Source organism: Pelodiscus sinensis, chromosome 3 (assembly GCF_052426305.1).
Source record: "Pelodiscus sinensis isolate ZL-2025 chromosome 3, ASM5242630v1, whole genome shotgun sequence".
Lineage (NCBI taxonomy): Eukaryota > Metazoa > Chordata > Testudines > Trionychidae > Pelodiscus > Pelodiscus sinensis.
The window spans coordinates 198,062,378-198,088,028 of record NC_143054.1 but is presented as its reverse complement, the minus strand read 5'-3'; the positions used below and the strand labels follow the sequence as shown (position 1 = coordinate 198,088,028).

The following is a 25,651-nucleotide window of genomic DNA, read 5'->3' as shown; positions in this document are numbered from 1 at the left end:
TTAAATGTGTTTGCCTCTCGGGTCATGTGCAGCTTACCGATTTAAAGAGCATCATTAAACATACACACAGGGCAGAGTGAAAGTTGCACATTCACTTTTGCTTCTCTGGCCTTTTCAGTGCTGAATTGTACGACTTCCCTACTTAATTACCACAGGGCCAATGACAGCTTTTCAAAACAGAAAAATCCACGGAAGGGGAAAACGGGGAGGAAAACGGAGGCTTTCCACAAGAATTCTTCCCAAACTGTTCCACAAGGCAGGGCATGAGGTATGTGTCCTGTGCCCCACAGATTGCAGGAACTTCTGATGCTTGGGGGTTTCACAGAGGTCAAGGGTCATCTCTCTACAGGCTTTGTGATTCTGTCTTGGCGCTCGGATCCCTGGAGCCGAGCCTGTCACTGCCACACCAATGACGCCACATTACTGGCACCTCCTCAATTGACAGCTGCCCTATGATCCCCTTTCAAGTGGGCGAGGGCTACAGAGGGTTACGGCTATGCTACCCTTTCTGACGTAACTATGGACCCAGATGGGGAACCATGTACATATCCCCCAGCTGTACTCTGATCACTGCTCGCCACCTCCCCTTGTGCAGATTCCTGGTCCCACACTGAGCCGTGTGTGTGTGGGGGTGAACACTGCTACAAAAGTGACCGACACCAACCCCTCCTTTCCTGTACATGGGAAATGGAGATCTGCGCAAAGGGGGCCCCTGGCACATGCTAGGGCAAAATGATCAGGACGAGAGGGCAAGAAGCCACTACCCTAGCTTTTCAAAACCACCCACATATGACAGTCAGCCAAAAATAATTGCCAAAACACAGCCCACCCCCTGCATCCAACGCCCATGCAAATCAACACAAAAGCTTCCTGCACAAGCCTCCCAAACACAAATCAACACAACCAACCACACCACCCCCGCAGCACACGTCCCTCATTGACCGCCTGCATAAGTTACTGCAAAATCTCTCAGCAAAACACATGTTCCCCGACCCTCACTCACATGGACCACAAAACCTTAAACTACCTCTGCAAAGCCAACGTGTGTGTGTGGTGGGGGTCACCACACTACCATGCAATGACCAACAACCTATACACAAATGCAGGGAAAATTGCGGGTAGAGGAAGCAGTGGTATTTCAGCAAGCTGTGCCCACACGCCAATCTCCACCTCCTTCGGTGGAATGAAACCTCACAGGCAATAGAGCTCCATAACATGATGACCCCCCCTTCTTGCATCCACTGATCAGCATGATTGCTAGCTGATGTTACCTAAATGGTGTGGCAGGGTCAGGCCCACTCCTGGATCCCAGACTCCTGTTCTGCTCACTATCCCGCAGTTTAGGGGCTGTCGTACAAGTCCCACTTGCCTTTTCTCGGCGTTTGGCCTTCTGTCCCTCGGCAAACCAAAGGGGTGTTGGGGCCAATGCCCAGGCCAGTCACGGCTGAGTAAACCGTCCACCTCAGCCACCAGCTGATGTCTCTGGCCACTTGGGGGGAAGGGAGCCTCCAAACACTCCCTGTCGGAGCCCCTCACCTCCCTCTGCAGCCTTTGGCAGTGCTGATGTTGTTCTACTCAGCTCCTCTGAGTCTCCTTATCAATTGTTCATTCCTCTCCACCTCCGCTCTCCAAACTCCTTCTCCACTGTCCCCTCTTCTCCCCAACAGGGAAGGTTTTTAAAGAGGTCCCATGGCAGCCTGAAATCAGCTCAGCTGGCCCTTTATTGATTTATAGCTGCCCTGTCTCAGCTGTCCCTGATTAGCTAGGGCCCTTACTGGGTTTTTTTAAGAGCTACCTCTCTCCCCTTCCATCCAGCCTTTTAACCTGCCCTGTCACTATGGTCCCTGTCAAAGTTAATCATCCCTTGGAATGAAAACCAATGATGAACCTTACCACTTTAGTTACCTTGTTAATTTATATCACAATGATCTATATAATGCATCTATTACAATTATCATTTATATTACAGTAGCACTGGGGACACCAATCTTGACTGGGCTTCTGTTTTGCTAGGTGCTACATGGACACACGCATGCACGCACGCACAGACAATCCTCATCCGTGCAATTTACAATCTAAATAACCATCACCACAATTGGTTGTGATTGTTACATTTTTGGTGGTCTCAAAAGCAGAGTCAAAGATTAAATCTCTACAGACTGTTAACTACCCTAACTGTGGTAGAAGTGTTTGTATGGCTGCTGTTTATGCTGTATTGTGGGGAGCACTTTGAGTGTTGTCAATCTAGTACCCTTTAACAAGCAATAATTCCATTACTCTATAGATCGACACAAACACACACAGAATTCCATCACTCTATAGACACACACACACACACACACACACACACACACACACGGAGAATGGCTCTGCAAAAAGATTGTATGTGATACCTTCAAAGAAGCAAAGTTAGAGGAAAATAATCTCCCCTTTTTAAAAAGATACCATAAACACACGATTATGGAGAATATAGAGCTGAAGGAAATCTTGGCATTAAAACACTGATAAAACACTTCAACAGTGTCCAAAAGCAGACCAATACCCAACAAAGGAACATGAAAGTGTTTGGGTTTTTTATTTTAATGCAAAGAGACAAAAGTTACCTCTAATCCTAACAAGAAGCATAAACTGACAAAGCTTAAAGGACACGCTCTCACAAAAGCAAAAACTTTCAAAGACTGGCCAATTCAAAAAATCCCCAGAGAAGGGGGAAAAACACACTTGGAAGAAGACTGCAAGATCTAACAGGCATTTCTGTCTAGATGTCAAAACTAAGCTCGTAAGTTCAGGGTTTCTCAAACATATGAAGGAAGAACCATTCCTTGCGCACATTCTATACCAAAACATCTCGGCAACTAGCAGCCAAAACTTGTAAGTATCATGTGTGACCTGACCTTCCCACGCAGGAATGTCAGAGCACAACAGTTAAAAAAAAAAAAAATGCAGCCAGCAGTCATTTACACATGAACCCTTCCATAACAGCGATTCATAATGAAATGATATCAAATAAAACAAAAAAGTTGGGAAGACTTAATAAAGCCTTTATTAGTCCACTCCAGCAGGAAACGCAAGAACCTTTTAACATTAAGTTCAAAGAAGGATCTCACCAGAAAGGATGTGAAGGCACGGGGAAGAAGTTGGCAGGATGATTGGCTCATTAAAGGCAAACTGAAAAGCAAAACAAAAAACTGGATGTACGAAGAAGGCCTAAAAAGTTTTTTTTAAGATTTTCTTTCTATCTATTCTTAAATTAGAAATTCAGTTCTTTTTTACTTTTTCTAAGCTCCCAGGAAGACTGTAAAGACATCTGGAAAACTGAAGGAGTATGACATTCAAGATGCCAACAAGTAAAACCTGATGACCGGAATAAGGAAGAAACTGATACTCAAACTCATCTTTGTTAAGATCTATTTAACTCAAAGACACACTCAAACTGTTGGGAGAGACGCTATCTTTGTTAAAGACTGAACAATCCTGGGCCTTCAATTAGGAGAGGAGTTGGCTCATAAGCCACAAGCAAGACCTTCAGGCAACCCTCCAACAAATGACTCAATAGTTAATATTCTTTTGTATGCTTATAAAGCAGCCCCCCCAAAAAAGGCTTATATTTGACGGTCTCTTTCAGATGAAAATCGTTAGGAAAGAAACCAGAATGAAGAATGAATCCACAGCATTCCCCACTATCTTTGTACTCCCAGATATAAGGTGAATTAGTCACCTCAGGCATATTTACACTGCAATGAAATACATTCAGCACAAAGAATCTGAGCCTGGCCAGCCTGGACTGGGGGTAGGCTTGCCAGATGCTTTCAGCAAAAATCCCAAACATGGAAAACTTAGTTGAGGAAAAAAAAAAACCCACTAAACACGCTGCTCCTTTAAATGGCCCCACACTCCTCACTCCCCCGCCAGACACAGCAGGGGAAAACTGTCCCCACTGGGCTTCCGTCCGGTGGAAACAGGAAATACCCCAGTCTGTTGCACCCCCGGCCCACCATGGACAGGGATTGCCTCAGCCAGGCTGGAGCGCCCCTGTCTGTGTCGGGCCCCGAGGTGGGCGGGGAGATGCTCCAGCCCCCAGTGGTTAACCGGATCCTTACGGGTGATGCCTACTGGTTAACCTTTCATAGCCCTCTGCCCTATTAAGCCCGACAGTTTATGCATTCTGGGCCAGACTGTGGTTCACTTGCTCATGCTGAATAGTCCCTTATACTGTAAATAGTCCAAGTGGAGAAAGGAGCTACTTAGTAGAAGGGGATTAGAACCTTGCCCTCTTGGAGCTTAGGTCAAGGCTCTCAGGAAAATGATCTTCCATGTAAAACCTTCCATTGTCTCCTCTCCAGGCGGGTTGTAAAAGCCCACTTCTGCATCACTGAGGGGCATTGGTGAATTGCTCACACCTTCTACGGGGTTTGCTGTCAATCACAGGCCCTTCTTCTCTAGAGCAGGGGTTCTCAAACTGCGGCCTGCAGACCACCCCTTGCAGGGGGGGCCACGGCTCGCCTGCACACTCCCTTGCTACCACCCAGACCTCCCACCCCCAGCCTGCTCCTGCACCCTCCCTCCTTTCCAGACCCCGTATCAGCCCAGCCCACTCCTTCACCCTCTCCCCCCGCCACATTCTGCTCCTGTATCCTCTTCTGGGAAGACCTTGCACCCTCTCCCCCTCCTTCGCACAAACTCCTGGCCACACCACCACTTCCAGCCAGCGCCAGCACCCTGCCTTCTACACAGACCCCCATACCTACCCCACTCCCCGGCAACCCCCTGCCACACACTGAACCTCTCATTGCTTGCCCCACCCCAGAGTCTAAGGGGACTCTCAAAATCTACTAACCCCATGGGAAACCCTGAACCTCAGTCCTCCTTGTCTCCTCCCCACCACCCCCGTGGGGCTGGAGCACCAGGGGAGAGAGGTGTCTCAGTCGGGGGCCACATCAGTAAGGACTGAGGCAGGAGGTGTTTTGGGGGGTTTGTTTGTTTGGCCTCTCACTTGTGTGGTCCCCAACTGATTTTTCTGTGGATCAGTGGCCCCTGCCCCCTGTCATACACAAGGACAATGTTGAAACTTTGTTTGGGACATAAATTAATATTTTACTTGATTTCAAATGAAGTTTGGCAAGCTACCACGATAAAGCGCTTAATCGGTTTCAGTATTTTGATTTAGCAGGTGACTTTTTCTTTGCTCATGGGCGAAGGACGAGGACATTCTGAGCCTAGGGAATGCTGCCTGGATAGTCTCCATTGCCTTCCTAACAGCAGCCTCAACCTAATTTCCCAAAGTTAAGTCCAAAGTAGACTGCAAAGAGATCTCACAAAACTGCGTGACAGGGCAACGAAATGGCCGATGAAATTCAGTGCTGACAATGCAAAGTGTTGCATACTACAAAGCAATTCCAACTATACGTATATAATAAGGGGGTCTACATGAAATGTTATCATTCAAGAAAAAGATTTTGGAATCCTCGTGAATAGTTCTCTGAAAAAATTTGTTCATTATACAAAAGAAGCCAAAGACGTTAAGAGAATATTAGGAACCAATAGGAAAGGAATAGATAAAACAATAAATATCATAATGCCACTACATAAATCCACAGTATGCCCAAACCTTGAATACTGTCAGGAGCTCTGCTCATCCCATCTCAAAAAAAGATACATTAAAATTGGAAAAGCTATAGAGAAAGGCAACAAACATGACTAAAGGTACAGAACAGGTTAAAAATGACTGGGACTGGTCAGCTTGAAAAAGAGATGACTAAGGCGGGATATGATAGAGGTCTATAAAATCACGACCAGTGTGAATTAAATAAAGGAGGAAGTTTTACCCCTTCACAAAAGCAAACCACCAACCAAGGGACACCAAATGAAATTATTACGCAAGAGGTTTAAAACCAGCAAAAGGAAGTGCTACTTCACACAGTGCACAGCCAACCTGTGGAACTCCTTGCTGGAGATGCTGTGAAAGCCAACAGCATAAATGGGTATAAAGAAGAAGGAGCGAAGCTCCTGGAGGACAGGTCCATCAATAGCTATTATCACAGATGGACAGGGATGCAACCCCATGCTCTGGGCATCTCTCAGTTTCTGATTGCCAGATGCTGGAACTAAATGATGGGTATGGATCACCCGATTGCCCTGTTCTGTTCATTCCCTTTGAAGCATCTGGCACTGGCTGAAGCCCCTCCACTGAACACTGCCAGTAAAGCCAAAAAAACCCAACCCGCCCCATCAAGAGCTCTGATGATTCCACACAGCCTCAAGTACTTTTGAAGTCTCAAAACAACACCATATTGCAATGAATTCCCATTGGAAAGGTACATCAAGTGCTGAAGACAAAGCTTGGATGCATTAAGCTTAGTATACGTAGTACAGGTTGAACCTCTCTAGTCCAGAAACATCTGTCGTCCAGAATGATTTGAGTTAGCCAGATGTCCACTTTTCATGGGTGTAGCCAAGTTTCCTGCAGTCCCATAAAGTTTGTTTACAGCCACCAGTCCTGGCTCTAAGGGCATGTCTAGACTACAGGCTTTTGTCAACAGACGCTTTGTCAACAGATACTGTCGACAAAGCCTCTGTCAACAAAGAGCGTCTAGACTACAGACAGTTCTGTTGACAAAGCAAGCCGCTTTGTCGACATGAGAGTGTAGACGCAAAGGGCAGTGTAGATGCAATAAAGCCTTCTGTTGACAGAACTCTGTCGACAAAAGGTGTTATTCCTCGTAGAATTAGGTATACCGCCGTCGACAAAACTGCCGAGTTCTGTTAACGTTATGTCGACAGAACTTGGTGGTAGTGTAGACGCAGGTACAGTTTTGTCGACGAAGTCCACTTTTGTCGACAAAACCCTGTAGTCTAGACACACCCTCTGTGTTCTGTGCTGTTATTTAGCTCTAATTTAGCCCTAAATGTCTTCTAAGAGCCCAGTAAGCAGTGGAAGTGTTGGTAATGCGGCTAGACAGTATTGACCTCCTGTGGTCTGGAAAATTCTCTCATTCGGAACCAGTCAGGTCCCAAGGGTGCTGGACTAGGGAAGTTCAACCTGTATAGCAAACCTGTAACAAAATATCAGAGCCACGAAGCATTAAGAAAAGGTCAATCTGAGCCCAAACACATTTCTCATAAAAACACTGACTGAAAATTCTAGTTCAGGCATCCAGTGGTCTCAGTGATCCAGGGCCACAAAGCTCAGAATGTAAAAGGACAAAAGTGGAGACACAAAACTTGCAGGTACTTTACTAAAAAAAGTAACTGGAAGGTCAGGAAATCAACAAAGGCCAACAGAAGCCTGTGGCAGATCATGGGCGGAAGATGTATCGCATCTGAAATAGGCAACCTCGCTTTCCAATGGCATATTTTGTGCACTTGGAAAATGACAGAACACTACTTGATGAAAATCACGCTAGAGTTGGAGTGGAAAGTAAGGTACAGGAACTGACCAAGCATAGGCATCGTTTTATTACACATTTCCATAACTTTAGCAATTGAACATTGTGTAAAGCACCTCAGCAGTTTCGCAGAAGAAACAGTGATACAATATCAGAGGGGTAGCCATGTTAGTCTGGATCTGCAAAAGCGACAAGATGCATCTGACGAAGTGGGTCTTTGCCCACGAAAGCTTATGCTCCAATACATCTGTTCGTCTGTAAGGTGCCACAGGACTCCTTGTCGTGTTAGTAATACAATATGTGTTTGCTTTACATCTGACACAATGAACATTTAATAAGAAAAACTGGGCGGGTTGTCTGTTTGCTTGAAGGAAGAAGCACGTTTGCAATGGCCTGCACTTGTCACACAGCAGCTCAGTCTGCGACCTGCTCAGGGCCTCCTGGAGTGCTAGAGGCTAGCACTTGGACTCAAGTAGAATGCAAGACTGGACTGCAATCAGGAGCGTCATTTCAATAGGATGAAACAAAATACGGGACTATATAGAACTTTAAAGACTAACAAGATGGTTTATTAGGTGATGAGCTTTCGTGGGTCAGACCCACTTAAGTGTGACTTAAGTGGGTCTGGCCCACGAAAGCTCATCACCTAATAAACCATCTAGTTCAGTGGTCCCCAACCTATAGAGGCTTCCGGGCGCCCGGGGGCAGGGCCACTCACGTGCCGGGTGCCCGGGGGTGGGCCGCACGTCCTGGGGCACACCAGGGGCAGGGATGCCCTTGCACCCGGCGCCCGCATGTGCCCCGGGGCTGGGGCCGCCCGAGCGCCACGCACCAGGCGCCGGTGCGTGTCGCGCGCCTGGGGCCGGCGCCTCCCGTGCGCAGCGCGCAGGGGGCGGGGCCAGCCCAGGTTGTCGGCGGGCGCACACAAATGCCCCGGCGGGCGCCATGGCGCCCGCGGGAACCACGTTGGGGACCACTGATCTAGTTAGTCCTGTATTTTGTTTCAGCTACACCAGACTAACACGGCTACATTTCTATCACTATTCAACAGGATGGTTCTCAGATGGCATCTTTCCCCTCACTTTCAGTCCTCACAACCTTAAGAAAGTACAGCTGTACCTTACAATGAAAAAGTAAATTGAAAGGTTCTCTAATTACTAAGACCAAAATTCAGGATTCTTTGTTCTCCCAAGGTATTATTAGTGATGTAATCGCTTAGAGAAGATAAACATTCCTTACACTGTTCAAGGTGTTAGTAATATTAACGAGGAGTCCTGTGGCACCTTAAAAACTAACACATTTATTTGGGCATCAGCTTTTGTGGGCATAGACTCACTTCGTCAGATAGGCTATGTCTAGACTGCAAGCCTCTTTCGAAAGACAGCGTCTGGATTGCAACCACTTCTTTCGAAAAAGCGAGCCACTTTTTCGAAAGAGAGCACCCAGGCAATCTGGATGCTCTCTTTTGAAAAAGCCCTGTTTGAATTCAAGAACGCCTTTTTTCGAAAGAGCACTTTCGAAACGTTCTTCCTCGGAAAACTGCCGCGTTCTTTCGATTTGCTTTCAAAAGAACACAGCAGCAGTCTAGACGCAGGGGAAGTTTTTTCTAAAAAAGGCCACTTTTTTCGAAAAAACCCTGTAGTCTAGACACACCCATACACTTCAGTGGAAATTACGGAGGCAGGCACAAATATGCTAGTAAAGTCACCCTTTCTTGGAGAAGAAGCAGCGAACTCAGAACTTGGATCCTAGTAGGTTTCATTAACCCCTACTTCCCATTGCCCCATGCACACATTTTTTAAAAGTACACTTATCATTTTGAGGCAAAACCTTTATTCTGTTAAAGTTTTAGGTTCCTAAACTATTTTGTCGTTTTCCTCTGTAAAATTAAGTTATTTTGTTAAAAAACAAAGCCATATCTGGACACAAGACAGGAAAAACACCACACAAGGTCAGTCAACTTAGGGTCCACCCTCCACCTCCAAAGTGAAAAGAGGTCAAATTAAGTCTTTAGTCTGTTTAATAAAGGAGAACCACTCTTGGGGTTAAACCCTGGAACACAAGGAGCAAGTCTTATATCTGAGCTATGCAACAGGGTTCATGAAACAAGCGTAAAAAAGCCTCCATAGAAGGATCAGTCATTCCGCTGATAAAAGAATATTTGTTAATATTAAAAAAAACCAGACGCCAGAAAACCAACAGTAAATATTGCTTATGCCCACATATGCACCTGCATAAATATTGAGCCATATATTTGAATGGATAATGAAGTCGTCCACACTTTGCAAAAAAAGTAATACATTTAGACAGATTACAATTACTGAGTTCTGCCCCCAAATACTACTGTTTGCTATTGATATCTTAAAACTAAAAAAGCAATATTTTTCAAATTCCATCTAACCAAGCATAGTACATCTGCTACAGAGAGATCTTAGCACATCTTGATAAACCTTATTGATAAAATGTTTAAATTACCAGACAGCCTTTATAAACAGAGGCAAAAGCACAGTTTCCTGCCTGACACATTTTTTTCTGCTCTTATTCTAATGATGCACGTTCAATTACTACAGAAAAGAAAAGAATCAAATCAGAAACATCTGTAGTTTGCCATATAATTACTGGATCTTCCCCATGGAGACTGACCTTTGTAACACCGATACTAAGACCTCAAAGGCTAAATGACAGAGGATATTCACATGGTTTAAATGTATAACATGATTACAAGGAATTAAATAGGCACTGTTATTTTCCATCTTGGTTTATGTTAACATAAGCGTGTACTTTATGATCTTACGTTTAATCTCTGAGCTCAGTATGTAGTAGCAGAATTTACTCACTATTAGTGGATCCACAAACCACTGAAATGCAATGTTTTGACTATATAATATAGTTGAATACTGTATTTGAGGCTATTACGCAGCCATTACTTTTACCTGTAATAGGAATCTTTTCTGCCAAGCTTTCTTCCTTGCTCTCATCTTCACACCAGCTTGTGACTTCTGTATGTGAACATACAATAATGAAAACACATTTCAAAGCCACAATGATCAGACTGGTTTGTTTTCTTTTAAGCCCTATTCCCTTTAATTTTTCACTTTTGTTATCTCTTATTTATTGATCTAAACTGTCTATTACAGTTCTTAAAAGAGGCGCCTACTGTGAACTTTAGTCAAATATGATGCTACTGTGTCCCTGTGTAGCTTCCAAGGAAAGCAGTGAGCTAACCAAATATCTTAAATAATGTAAGTCCTGATGAGATTAAAAAAAAAAACCAACCAAACAAAAACCATCAACAAAAACCAAAACCTATAACTCTAGGGACTTGCCCAATAGTCCAAGAGCAATAATATATATAATGCTGGAACATTAATTAGTTTAAATCAAAGTATCTCTCTTCTCCATGGATAAAACTAGCATGAATTTAGGAGATCTAAATCAGTTTGTTTACATTTGCTGTGTAAAGAGGACTGCATCTTAATTGCCTGTTTCTTTAGTCTTTGATGTAAGCAATGCTCTGGAAGTACACTGAGCAAGTTATCTTCTAGTCATTGCAACAGACTAAATTATATTACTTTCCTTAGCTAAAGATATTAACCAGACTTTAAAAAAATACTCAATTCATAACTTCAAAAATTTAATGCAGTTTTTCTTAGCATGGATTTTTCACTTTACAACGAAAGACGGAGGGGGGAGTCTATTCCCCAATCTGGGTTTATGCGTAAACTACACTTGCCTAATTTTGATATGGCAAAATGTGTTTTGTAAATGGTAGACAGACCTCAGCACAAGACTTACATTTCTAATTTACATTTTTAAAAGAAAAATGGAAATCTAATCATTATAAAATGTTCATTTAAAAATAAGACAACAGAAATAATAATTACTACTAGCAGACATTTGAGAAGATTATATTACCCCCCAGGTAAACAAAAAAATTTCGTGTGTTAATTCATCAGAACTGCAGTAATAACACAATTTTCTACAGACTCTCGTATTGTATTTTTTCAATAAACCTTCAGACACTAGGAATGACAGGAACTTTGAACGTATTTGTTTCTGTGGATCTTTTAACATTAGTTACCTTGTTCCCTTGTACCAATGCTGTTAAGCCATTGAGCATGTATTGTTTGCTTTATTTCACCATTGTCATTCAGAATTGATGGCAAGCAGTAAGATGATTCATTGCTATGAATAGATGACCTATTGCCACACTCTTCCGGAAGGACCTCTCTCAATGACAACATAACCTATAGCATTTAAAATAAATAAAGTCAATAAATACAGAAAAACAACTGCAGCACACTATTCTCCTTTGTCTCAGAGCTACATTCTTTTTCAATATAAATTCAGGTTAATCATTACTTAACATAATCTGTCACCAGGATATTTGTTGTTCGATCTTAAATGATCTCTGTTAAACTGCTGCTACTTCACTTCATAGTTTAATTTAATTCCTAATTCAAACTGATGCCATTTTTAAAGCAAGACATTTTCCAGAAATCATCAGTGTTTTCTCATTAATGGGTAACCCATCAAAGAAAAAACAGCATGCCACCACATATGCTAGTCCAGGAAGTGTGTTACAGTATTTTAAAATTGGTTTTGAAGCAATTTTTCTCATCCATTTTTTCAGCCCATGTGTAAGGGAGTTAACCTAAAGTGTTTTAAAGCATAAGTAATACATGTTCACAGAAAACTACACCTCACCTAATATACTTGGGGATGAAGGACCTGATCCAAAAGTCCAATGAAGTCAATGAGAGTCTTTTGCATTTATTTAAATGGGCTTTGAATCAGGTTCTTAAATGTATGGTATTACCAATCCTCTCTAGACTGTTTATTCGGTCTTATGTATTCATATGTATTTCAGTGGCACCGTTCACACCTCTATAGTTAAGAATGTATTAGCTGTCTTTTCCGATTCTCCCTCCCCCCCTTTAATTAAAGCCCACATTTTCCCAGAAGGCTATAATTGTTATAAAATAGAGTTCTGAGCTAAAAGCAGCTTGCCAAGTTCTAAAAGCAAGTTTAGATTTTTTTTAAAGTTATTTCTGAGCTTTAAAAGCTTTTTTAAAATAAAATTTTAACACATTTTGGCTGTGTAACTCAAAACTGAATTTGATCCAAAGCTGAAAATTAAGAACACAACACAGTGTACACACACACACACACAAGCAAATGACAGATTTAAATAAGTATTTTCAAACAAACCTTTTATCAACATACAGCATTTTTTCCATTTTCCCCTCCCACCAGCTGTTAAGGATGTTTTTTAATATAGGGTGAAAATTAGGGACCTGATTCTGAAAACCTTTCTAGATTCAAGCTCTAATTATCTAATTGCTCAATAAATGAGGCAACCTCTAAGGATCTGGGCTGATGTCGCATGAAAATAATCCTAGATTTTGTGAGTTTCTTTATATGTTTACCTGAGAGAATGGAATGGCTCCAACTGAAATCATTCAGGTCCCATAGGCAAATATTACTCATTTGCTTTTATTCTTAATCCGTTATTTACCCAAGAGACCACAATGGCTCTTTTTGAGTTGTAAGCAAATAACTTTGTGACGGTTTTGTTTTTTAAACTAAGCTCATGCTCAGGATTTCAATACATAAACACAACAGCAGCAAACCTACAAAATCATGGAACGTCTAACGGATTGCTTTTTGAAAATGTTAAAAATGAATCAGGCTATATAACCCTGTCATGAATTGCTTTTGTTATTGAAAAGGCAGATTTGTGTCCAACTGACAGTCCATCACAATGCAAAGCTAATGTTATTGTATCAGAAGTAATTCAACTGACAAAGGGTCTTCTAGTAACGTATTTTAGGCTGTTACTGAGGGACGTTTGCACCACCACAGACTCGTAAAGCAAGAAGGGACCACTGAGATCAACTAGTCTTACCTCTGGTAGAAACAGCCACAGAACTTCTCCAAAATAATTCCTGAAGCATAATGTTTATAAGAACATCTAATCTTGATTTAAAAATGATCAGTGATAGAGAAACTACCACAACTCTTGGTCAATTGTTTCAATAGTTAATTAGTCTCACTGTTCAAAAACTATATGCCTTATTTCTGAATATGTCTAGCGTCAACTTCCAGTCACTGGACCAGGTCATACCTTTCTTTGTTAGACTGAAGGGCCCATTATTAAATATTCGTTCCCTATGTAAGTACTTATAAACTAATGAAGTCACCTCTTAACCTTCTTTGTTAAGCTTAATAAGATTGAGCTCTTTATATCCCTTCTCACCCCACCCGTCTCATGGCCCAATCTTTTTCAGTCACTGCTTTCAAGGATTCAGTCTCCCATCACAGAAGTATGGTAGGTTCTTTAGTCCTAGTTGTGTACTTCTAGCCAGAGGAAAATGCACATCATTTTTGTATCAGTTCTCTTTTTATTTACCACTCCCCCCATTTTATGTCATCTGAAAGTTTCATGTGGTAACTTCTTGTTTTGTTCGAGGACACTAAGAAAAATGTTAAATACCACAGGACCAAGAACTGATCCTTGTCGGATGCTGTTAGAAACACCCCTTTTGAATGATGAGTCCCCATGTACAATTACATTTTGAGACCCGTCAGCCACTGTTTAATGTGTGCCACGTACATTTTATATCTTTCTAATGTTTCCAAGTCAATGTCATGAGTACCAATTCAAATGGCCAACCCCCTTTACCTTTAATCAATCAGACTTATTTCATAAAAAGAGATCTCAATTTAGTTTGACAACTGTCATAAACCCATGTTGGCTGGGCATTAATTATATTACTTGCCTTTAATTCCTTATTAATGGAGTCCCGTACCAGCCACTCCATTATCTTGCCCGAGGTTCAACATTAGACTAACAGGCTTATAAAATTAACCACATCATCCTGTTTCTCCTTTCTAAATATTGACAGTTATCAGCTTTCCTACAGTCATCTGTAAGGTTCACGCTGGTCCAAGACTTACTGAAAATTGACATGAAAGGCTTAGTGAGCTCATTAGCCAGCTCTTTTACAACTCTTGGATGCAAGTTATCTGGACTTGCGGATTTAAAAACATTTACTTTAGCAGCTGCTGCTGAACAGCTTCCTGAGATGATAGAGGAATGGAAGAAGTTATCATATGAAATAACTATACCATCTTTTTTTCCCCCTCAAAATGTATAAATATTAATTGAACACTTCTGCCATCGCTGCATTATTATGAATTTATCTATCATTTCCATTTAGTAAGGGAAGAAACTAATGCTAAGATTCTTTTTGTTCCTAATATTCTTCTAAAACCTCCCTCTTATTTTCCTTAATTCTACAGACCACAGATTTCTCGTTGTGTCCTTTTACCTCTATCAGTTTCCTATAGTTACTAACTTCTGATTTATAGTCATTTATATCAACTCCCTTTTACTTCCATTTTGTTAATATTATAATAATAATAATTTTGTTTTGTAGCTGTCTTCCCTTCCCCTTTAAATGAGGTTTGTTTCTTTTTTAAACCAACATGGCCTTCTTCCTTCATTGTGGCTTTTGTGACTCTAATAAAGTACTGTTAAACAATTTCCAATCATCATTCAAAAGTAATAAATGGACGCTAAATACTATATTTAGAAATTCAGATAAAATGGGATGAGTTCCTATCAGACAGCCAGAATGAAATCTAGGAAAGCACAAGGACTGATGCCTGGACCAGCAGGGACCAGACTGTCACCCCTATATTAGTGTCTCCAGTATGTATGGAAAAAGGTCGTCTTAAGCAAAGTCTGGTAGGATCCATATTAGGCTAAGAAGATGGCCTATAAATAACCACATCATCCTGTTTAAATATTGACACGACATTAGCTTTCCTCCAATAAGATGCATTGGTCCTTTGCATATTGGAGTGTAACTGAGTAAAAGAACTGTATCAGAAATACTTTTTAGAAAGTTCCTTTCATAAGTCAACCCAGGAAGTTTCAAGGTCAAGATGCCCTCAGACCGTCACAAGAAAAATATAAGGCTAGTGATGAGGAGTTTCCTCACCTGGGACTCTCTCTAAAGCCACAAAAGGAGCATCAAGTATTCTCAAGATCCATGGCAATGAAAGAGGAAATGACTACAGGAGAGAGGGAGGGAGAAAGAAATGGATGACATGGAGGGGGGCAGGAGAAGGAAACAGTGCAACACTACAAGCAGGCAGGAAGAGGGAGGAGACCACATGGAGGGACTGGCCATGTTTCCTAGGAATGAGAAAAGGGGAAAGAGAGAAGAACATCTGCCAAAACAGGGCACTTGATTTGCCTCCTGAAGATGGTAGAAGGGATATTGGGTTTGCTTGTCCCAGAAAAAAACCCACTCCGGAGACCATCAGGCCTGTTGAGCGAAGGGCTGGCTGGTGGTGTGATGGAGGGTACAGAGACTGACAGGAACCTCTCTAAGTGCAGATGCTTTTTAAAGCCATTCCCAATTCTGCCCACGAGGTTCCTCCCAGAGTGGATTTATATGCACGTTTGGACTGCTGGGAGGGTTTCGAACACTCTTGGGAGTTTTAGGACAAAATATTGTAACACTACCCGGAGCAAGCATTAGGGCTGGGTGGAACTTTCATCCATGAGCACAGTAAATCTTCAAAAAGACCTGAAAACCATATTAATCTTCAAGTCGTAATAATTAAGAACTCTGAGTGCACAGAATGGGCAAAATAAATACATCACAACTCCGCCAGGCCTTTATTTGTCCATTCAAGGGTTGAGAGTGCAAATATTCAATTTTTTTCCAACATGTAGTTATTTGTAATTCAAAATTCAGATCCATATTTAGAGGTGGGATAAACATTTAGCATAAAATGTGATCTATTCTCAAGGATTTAATAGGAGGCCATTTAAACATTTCCAGGAATCCAACAAGCCTTAATGTATGTGTTTTATTTAATGAGCTGTGTGCCTTTGTATTTTAGCCTTATTTATATAGGCTACTTCATGGAAGCCTATTGTCCTGTGCAATTTCCTTGTAAATAAAGAGGTTTCCAAGGTAAATCTACCCTGAAGATAAATTCCCTTGAGAATTTATCCTGATTAGCAGATATAATAAAAAAATAAATTCATGCACACATGGGCAGCAGTGTAACACACAACAGCAAACAGATTATAATGCATAGGTTGAACAATAAAGTGCTTATTACTGAACTCTAAATATAACCCTTTTTCTTTACCATCTTTATTCAATTTCTCACCCCGTTGTCATCATACACGCAGTGTTCTAGCTTCAGTGCAATATCTTCCTCGGTGCTATCACCACATATAAAGCGTATATTAATAGCTCTGAAAATATTATAAATATATTTACTACCAGTTCCAAGATACAGCCCTTGCTTGGGTCTCTTGCTCAGGGAAGGTGCAGTGCAAAGCTGAAAGCCAAATTATTTATCCATCTCTCTTTTAAAAGTACAATTACCTTGACTACAATTTAAAATGAAGAGCCAATGTGCCAAAATATTGTTGTTTGGACCATGATTTCCTAAAACATGTTTAAATAACATCAGTTACCTCTGGAAGCTGCTTAGAGGAGGGGAAATTTTGTAAATGATTTGTTCAGTTTATTTCTTTATTTTTGTTTGAGCTACAACTCTCTAGGAAAATAACTGGATTAAAAATCTAAATCCTATTAACCCTTCATAATGTATCTGCTCTTTGTCTTGTGCAAAGGCAAGTTTTGGATTGTGAGTCTTACAAAGAAATCTTGTTACAAACTCATAGTTTAAAGGTAGGGAAGAGAGATACCCTGACTGACAATAATTATCCATTCCCTCTGGAGGAAACAGTATGCTCTAGCAGACAAGGCACAGGTTCAATTCCTTATCTGCTACTAGCCTGCTGTGGATGCTTAGGCAAAGTCACTCTGTGCCCATTTCTCCATCTGGAAAGTGGGGATAATGATTCTGACCCTCTTTTCTAACGTGCTTTGTGAGCAACAGATGCAAAGCATTACGTAACAGCTAAATATGATTAACACTAATATTTAAAGTCACCGCAACAAACAAGCATCCCCAAGTCCTTGCCAGCGAATGCAGAAAGCCTCAGTCACAGAGGGGAACCATCAGTGCTCCGCTGCACAGAGGGAAAGTCATTATGGCTAGGAAAGTAACTGCAGAGGGTGTACAAGAGCCCAAACTATTACTATAGCGTTTGGCCTCTGACAGGCACAGGCCAGCAACCCCACCGGTAATCCACTCCAAGCTGTCAGGTTGGGGCAGGGGAAAATTCTATTCTTCTGTCCTCTCTTACAGCCTCTGCAAGATTTGTCGTAGGAGGGTGGAGGCAGTATCCGGTCCATCAGACTGCTAGCTTTTTCTACAGGGAGCCAGTTTATAACCATATATAGTCAAGTTTTTAAAAAGTGTACACAAGGGCCTTGTTTGTAAAACTGTCCATATCAATTTAGTATACCAAGCATTACAATGCTGCTTCACGAAAGAAAACAAGCTATCACTCATGATGAAAACCTATTAATCCAGTGAGAATGATGGACAGAAAACAAAGAGATACAATAGGCTTGTGACTATTTTCTTCCTGGTTTCACTACAGCACATCTATTTAGTTCAAAATACAGATGGGGGGAATACTGATGTCCTACTGAAAATCTTGAAGAAATTATTTAAAAGGCTTTATTTCACAACAAAAATAAATGAGAGTCCCTTTCTCCTCCCCAAGCACCCTTCAACTTCTTTAGAGTCGGACTAAGAATAGATTCGCCCCCCACCCCGACATTCTGGGGAAAGGGAATGATTGAAAAAAAACCCTGATGGAGCTTGTGACTTGTTTGTTTGTTTCTCCCCCATATGATATACTGTGTAGACAGTGCCACTGATGTACACTTTATATATTTTTCTTCAGGTGAGATTTTAAACAAATGCACACCCATGTGTAAATAAATAGTACAAAGAATGAGCTAGAGGTCCTGAGAAAACAACTGTAAGTAGTTCTATAATTTGGCATTTCCCAATTCTTGCAACTTTACTTATTTTTGTCTGCAATTTCCTAGTGTTTCTTTTTCAAATTAAAAAAGGTAAGACAAAAAGGTGATTGTTGATAAAGCTGCAGCTTCCTTGGGATTTGTCTAAATTTTTGCACTGCTTTATCCATAATGGCTTAGAAACTTGCACAGGCAAAGCAGTACAAGTGGGCACCAGTATATTGGTGCTTATGCATACATGACTAAGTCCTATAAATGTAGGCCTATTTCTAAACAGCTTCCAGCACTGCACAAGTGGGAAAGCGTAAGAGCAAAGAAAGAGAGATTAAACTTTCATATAGTGATCACCAATCACAAGAATCATGGTAAAGGACCATTATGACAGCAGAAGCCATTTTTAAGTCTCAAAAGGTTTCACAAGAAAAATACATTTTTTATTTCTATTTTTCTCCAAACTCTCAGGCTGTAACCACCGACACACATACATGAAAAGTTTGATTAGCGGAATGATTGTAAGCACTAACCTGGCCACCTTGTGCATTCTTTTCTGAAATCAGTAAAGTTCCAAACATCTCTTTGACTTCTTCCTTCAGCAAAACATGGTGTTTTTTCAAAAATAAAATGTGTTTGCACAAACGTTCCCATAACATGGTAAAATCCAATGGCAGGTCTGACCTGGAAAACAGGCATACATGCCGTAAAGATGACAGACACAGTATGTCAATAAAATGTCAAATTAGCCATCTCCCATACTACTCAGGCTTTTGTTTAGCACCTGAGATCAAGGAGATCAATGAGATGAACTACTTTTGAAACACTTGGTTTGTAGATCCTCACTGAAAGCAGAAAATAACACACTTGTGTGTCTACACACTTTGTTCCTTTACACTTAACAAATCCTTGTCCTCTCTCTATTACAAATTTAGCTAAAATGAAAATAACTTTTGATTCTGATTACCTCCTCCTTCGTGCACTCATTAGTGCTCACATAATCAATGATGTTGCCATAGGCTGGGTAGATTTAATAATACACTACACAGAATTATCAGATATTATTAAAAATAACATTTAGTTGCTGCCAGCTTCCCCAGAGCTGGAGATGTGGCCAGAGCGGGAGCAGCCACCATGCAGCCCACCCTGGTTGTGTGCCAGAGCTTGAGGTGGGCTGCAATGCAGCCCCAGAACAAGCCACTAGGGGCTGGCGCTGGCATCAGCTGAAGGTGGGGAGGATAAGGCATCAGCTGTGATGCTTTATTCAGGATTTATCGAGTTTGTTCACTTACATAAGGCTGTAGGGACTAGAACCTGAGTCTGAAGAACTTGAGATGGCTGACTTTCCCAGAGTCCTTCTGGGCAGCCATGCAGAGCCACAGCCAGGAAGCACGGATGCTGCAAGGAGCACACCCAGAATGACAGTCTCCTGTAGCCCTCTGGATTGGCCAGTGACCCTATTTTACTTTGGAGGATTGTCTCAGGAAGTGTGCTTGTCAACCCTATAGATTTCAGGCCTGTTGCAATCTCCCTGGTGGTCTCCTAATCTTTGGTTTCTGATCACAGCCTAACAGTGACTCTAGTACCAACTCGAATCCATGGCCTTCAACTCCAGTCTGAATCTGACCCTGATTCCTGCTTCCCAGTTCCAGCCTGGTACATCACTGACCCTGACCTGACTGACTCCAACTTTTGTTTATTGAATCCAGCTCTAATGACTCTTCCAGCCCCCATCCACCAACTACCAGCCCAGATGTGTGGACCTCATTTCAACTGTGACTGCTAGATCAGAGCACTTACTCCCTGGCCCCTTACAGCTTACTTGGGAATTTGCAAAATTCAGTGTTCCATAATAGATCTTTCAGTCGTTACTCTAAGTTAGCAACATTCTATAGCATGGACACACACTTTACAAATATTCCTAGTCACATAGTGTCCTGGATTAAGTGTGCTGCCCAGAGCCAGGAGGTCTTGAGTTCTATTTCCCTTCAGCAACTAACTTGCCCTGCTACTTTGCTTACTCTACCCAACAGCCTGCTACAGAACACTTCTTTCTCTAGCAGCTTTTTCAAAATCTCCGCTTATGGGGATCTTTGCGCAAAAGTGGCTTTCCCATTTTTTACAGCAATCCAGATACTGAAAAATATTCCCTGTGACATCTGGTCAAAAATATTTTTAAAAACTGCTCCAATTCCAAAGAAGTTGCACAAATTCAGGGACAGGCAAGTTTCATTTAACGCTATTGGGTATTTCCCTGAGAAACAGCTTAGGAAATACTACAATGATACATCAGTCTCCAAAGGACAACTAAATCCTGTGAAATGAATGGTACTTCACCGCTAATAAGTATCCTGCTCCTGAAAACACTTAAGCACTCCTGTAACTTTACTCACGTTATAGATGAGGGCATAAACATTAAGAGTAAGGCATGGGGAGGGAGTTCTGTTTTCATTACTGTGCTAGCAAATGATCTCACTAATGAAACTTTCCCTTGCCTTGTGGCATGTGCATGAAAAGGAAACATTCTAGACATCTACAATAATCCTTAAGGGTTCACAGTTACAATAAAAATCAGAGAATGAAAAAGCTAAAGGCTTCCTTCAGCAACATTAATTCAGTCACATACAGAGTTGGCATATAGACTTGATTTTGTACTATAAACTGAAATACTAAAAACAAATCATCATTATAGGTTAAACAATTTTATTAGTATTTTTTAGATCTACTGCCCTTGCTATAGACCAACAAAAACATCGTGACAGAGTAAAATTTGCCCTTGTAAGTTAATTTTTTTTTTTACTTGAACTCTCCAATCTTTAAAGGCGCATCCCTATAAAGTTCCATTTTAATTTAAATTTAGTTATCCCAGCCTCTGGATTAAGGGAATCAGGTATAGGTCTTACACCCCAATCCACAACTGGGGAGGAGAGGATAAAGTCAGGGAAGCCACGGAGAACCATGAATTTCAAATTTCTTTGGCTGGAGTACAAAGCCTGAGTATGTGAGAAACATGATCACACATTCAAATAAACACCCTCTCTCTCTCCTCCCCTGACTCCCCATGAGCATGAGTGAGGAGAAAAATGAATAAGGGACTTGAAGATGCTTGAAAGTCTAAAATTGTGAAGACTGTAAACAGACCAACTAATATCCCTCTTCATTAGCTTTTTTTAAGTGCATATATCCTGAGCAGCACACGCAAGGGGCAGTGTGTTTACCTGAAAGTACACACTTGTAAAAGTCCATGCTCACTACAAAGTTTTAATATGATCCTAACTTTGTTTTCCAAATGCAGAAAAGACACTATCAATCGTCCAATTTAGGGTTCAAATTTCATTAAAATTGAGTCTAGTCTAAAGAGAAGTACAGTAAAACTCCATTAGTCCGACATCCAATGCTCCGGGACTCCTGATGGTCCAGCACCGTGGTCCCCAACCCGGTGCCCGCGGGCGCCATGGCGCCTGCCGGGCACTTTACATGCGCCCGCGGAGCAATCTGGGCTGGCAGGTGCCAGCCCCGGGCGCATGGCCGGTCCCGGCCCCGGGGGCGCCGCGCGTGCCCTTGCCGGCTCCAGCGCCGGCCTTGGCCCCGCCCCCGGGGGCACTGCGCGTGCCCTGGCCCCGGTCTTGGCCCCGCGGCGCTTACGGGGGCGCGCCGGCCCCGGATGCGTGGCTATGGGGGGGGGGCCCGACCCCGGGCGCGTGGCTATGGGGGGGACCCCGACCCCGGATGCGTGGCTATGGGGGGGGCCGCCCCCGGGCGGGCAAGTGTCCCCGCCCCCTGGCGCCCGGCGGGCGAACGGCCACGCCCCCTGGCGCCCGCCAACCTGAAAAGGTTGGGGACCACTGGTCCAGCACCATCAGGAACCCAGAAGTGCTGGGGCAGCCGGACAGGCTTCCCCCATTCAGCTGCTGCTGAAACTGTCCAGCAGCTGAATCGGGGAAGCCGGGAGCAGAGCAGCTGGGGTGCTGCCGGGTTGGTCTCGTAGCGCTGCCCCTCGGGGCTGCGGGACCAACCCGGCAGCACCCCAGTTGCTCTTGGGGACGCCTGGGGCAGAGCAGCTGGAGTGCTGCTGGGTTGGTCCCGCAGCGCCAAAGGATGGCGCTGCGGGACCAACCCGGCAGGACCCCAGCTGCTCTGCCCCAGGGGTCCCCGAGTCAGCTGCTGCTGAAACAGATCAGCGGCTGATTCCAGGAAGCCCGGGGCAGAGCAGCTCTGCCCCGGGCTTCCTGGAATCAGCCGCTGATCTGTTTCAGCAGTGGCTGACTCGGGAACCCCTGGGGCAGAGCACCTGGGGTGCTGCCAGGTTGGTCCCGCAGCGCCGAGGGGCGGTGCTACAGGACCAACCCGGCAGCACCCCACCTGCTTTGCCCCAGGCATCGGGCTTCAGCTGCTGCTGAAACTGACCAGTAGCGTCAGTTTCACAGCAGGCTGAATCCTGACGCCTGGGGCAGAGCAGCTGGGGTGCTGCGGGGTTGGTCTCGTAGCACCGCCCCTCGGCAGCTCTGCCCCGGGCTTCCTGGAATCAGCCGCTGATCTGTTTCAGCAGCAGCTGACTCGGGGACCCCTGGGGCAGAGCAGCTGGGGTCCTGCCGGGTTGGTCCCGCAGCGCCGTCCTTTGGCGCTGTGGGACCAACCCGGCAGAACTCGAGCTGCTCTGCCCCAGGGGTCCCCAAGAGCAGCTGGGGTGCTGCCCGGTTGGTCCCGCAGCCCCGAGGGGCAGCGCTACGGGACCAACCGGGCAGTACCCCAGCTGCTCTGTCCCAGGCGTCCCCAAGAGCTGCTGGAGCGCTGCTGAGTTGGTGCCATAGCGCTGCCCCTCGGCGCTGCGGGACCAACCCGACAGCACCCCAGCTGCTCTACTGCAGGCATCCCTGATTCAGCTGCTGCTGAAACTGACCAGCAGCGGCTGATTCAGGGACGCCTGGGGCAGAGCCGGACTATCGTAAGGGGGGGCTATGAAGGGTCTGGGGAGGCATCCCCTCCCACCCCACTCCAGACCCCTCATAGCCCCCCCTTCTGATAGTCCGGCATATTTGATAATCCAGCACCCCCTGGGTCCTAAAGGTGCCGGATTATCGGAAGTTTACTGTATTTTGTTTTTTTAAAATGCAAATCGTTTTATTTCTTCTATTCAGCTCAAAAATGGTTGGTAGAATTTTCCTCATACTTTCCACACTAATTCACCTTAGAGCCAAGAGCAAGCATGAATAGTTTCAGCCCCAAAAAAAGTGTTTTTATTAAGAACTGGCACAAACATATGCACACTGACATTTAGAACTAAAACAGTTTTGCAACATTTAATTCTAATTTTCACTACAAAGTCAATGATTATAATAATGAAGTCAATATATTATAATAATGCACCATGATTATAATAATTATGATAATGTACCATGCTGGCCATGTGTTTCATGACCTCAGCTCTTGACAGAATTACAAATTGTGTAAGTATTGTATGGGGGGGAGGGGGTGTATCTTTGTTTTGAGAAAGACACTTTGTATAGTATTGCAAAACCAGCATATAAACCCACCGAGCTGATAGAAGCAGCTAATATTCCCTGCTCTCCCCGCCCCCCAGTAAGATGCATCTTCTGCATTTATTCCTCAGATGTATAGCCCACATCCTCATGGTTCCACACACAAACCACTTACCTTTCAAACAATAAAGGACAAGTATATGAGATCCCTTTGAAGTTCAATACTACCCCTCAATCAGCAAAAGGAGTCACAACTGAGAAATTCAATAAACCCACAGGACAGGCAACAATACACTAGGAATACAGTGCAAGTCTTCTCCTTTGCTGTGAAGAGTCTACGATGACTAGGCAAACCAAAGAGCAGCCTTTTGCTGTTGAAAGTCAGTCCTCCTACCTTTCTGGATTAGGGAAGTGTACCATGTAATTAACATTTTAACATACACTTTGAAGTTGACCAGTGGATTTTAGCCACACGTCTCTCACTGATGCAAACAGAAGGCAAAGATCTAAATCTATAATGGGTTGTTTAAAAGGAGAGAAATCTTTACACTTAATATGAATAAAGCAAATAGGTGCATAACCCTTCAGAGGGTATATCTACACTGCAGAGGTTTTTTTTCAGAAAAACAGCCATTTTTCTGAAAAAAAAACTTCACTTACATCCACACTGCAATCGCGTTCTTTCAAAAAACAATCCAAAGAACGGAGGGGGTTTTCCGACACTGGTAAACCTCCTTCTATAAGGAAGAAGCCTTTTTCTGAAAGAGCTCTTTTGGAAAAAAGCGTGTGTGGATGGAGAAGAGGGAGCTCTTTCGAATGAAGAGGAAAAAGCACAGGTGCCCTGGTGGCCACTCTGTCCATAGTAATCACAGCTTAAATGCAAGATAGCATCCACGATGAATGGACACTATCTTTCGAAAAATTTCGTTGTGTAGACACTCTTTTGGAAGAAGTTTTCTCGGAAGATCTCTTCCAGAAAAGATTCTTCCAAAAGAAGCCTGCAGTCTAGACTTAGCCTCTAGAGAGAAGAACTCAACTGAAATTATTTTTAAAACTGGACTAGTAAAAGAAAAAGGAAGGCTTAATCTGCTAATTTAGAAGGCTTCGATCACATGGCTGAGACTGAAGTGTATGTAGATCACTTCTTGGAATTCTGAAACATTAATGTCACTCCCAGAGAAAACCTCTATTCTGCTTTCTTTTCATGAGACATTTAGAAACAAATTCAGACAAAGAGTAAGAACATTAATTGTATGATTGCATTAGTTTTGTGACTGTGATACCTGACTTGCTTTTCATCTGTAGAGCTACGTCCGTCATTGAGTGTTTTCTCAGGTAAGAGGCATCCGTTCAATGTTTTCTGCAACAATCCCTGAAGCTGATGAAGGACAACTGCTTCACATGCCTCAAGGTCTTCCTCTTTCAGATTGCCAGTTTGATTACAAAGGCTATAAAATAAAACAGGTGCTGCATGAAATGTTTATTTAAGCCCAGACAGATAGCTAGAATAGGTTTGGATATAGAATCTGCAATAATTCTCCTGGTTTATGGAATAATAATCAGTAATATAATCTAGACATAAAAATGCAGCCATGACAATGACTCTTGACAAAGACATAAAATAGAGCAATGAGTTAGAAAACAATTTTTTTTCAATCCAGGAATCAAATACACCTTTTTAAACTCCTTAATGCCCTTGGGCAGTGAATATTACATCTGAAAAATAATTATTCCCACAAGAAACACCACATCTGGTTTCCAGTGGAGCTCAACCAACCTGCCAGCAAACTTTTAAAAAGGTTAAACCGTATATTGTTGATTATATCAAGAGGAGTTCCTGCAATAACTTTGGTCACCT

General features: G+C 42.9%; 1 protein-coding gene across 5 annotated transcripts in view; it reads right to left on the bottom strand.

The window, feature by feature from the left end:
• Positions 1-25,651, bottom strand: part of KIZ (kizuna centrosomal protein) — a 99,416-nt gene that overhangs the window by 24,954 nt on the left and 48,811 nt on the right. For all 5 annotated transcript variants that reach the window (XM_075925795.2, XM_075925798.2, XM_075925796.2 and 2 more), the window contains 4 exons: positions 25,077-25,241; positions 18,847-18,997; positions 11,467-11,632; positions 10,319-10,384 (listed from right to left, as the gene is read on the bottom strand). In XM_075925795.2, the coding sequence (XP_075781910.1) occupies positions 10,319-10,384; positions 11,467-11,632; positions 18,847-18,997; positions 25,077-25,241 (548 nt within the window). The remainder of the gene's footprint in view (positions 1-10,318; positions 10,385-11,466; positions 11,633-18,846; positions 18,998-25,076; positions 25,242-25,651) is intronic.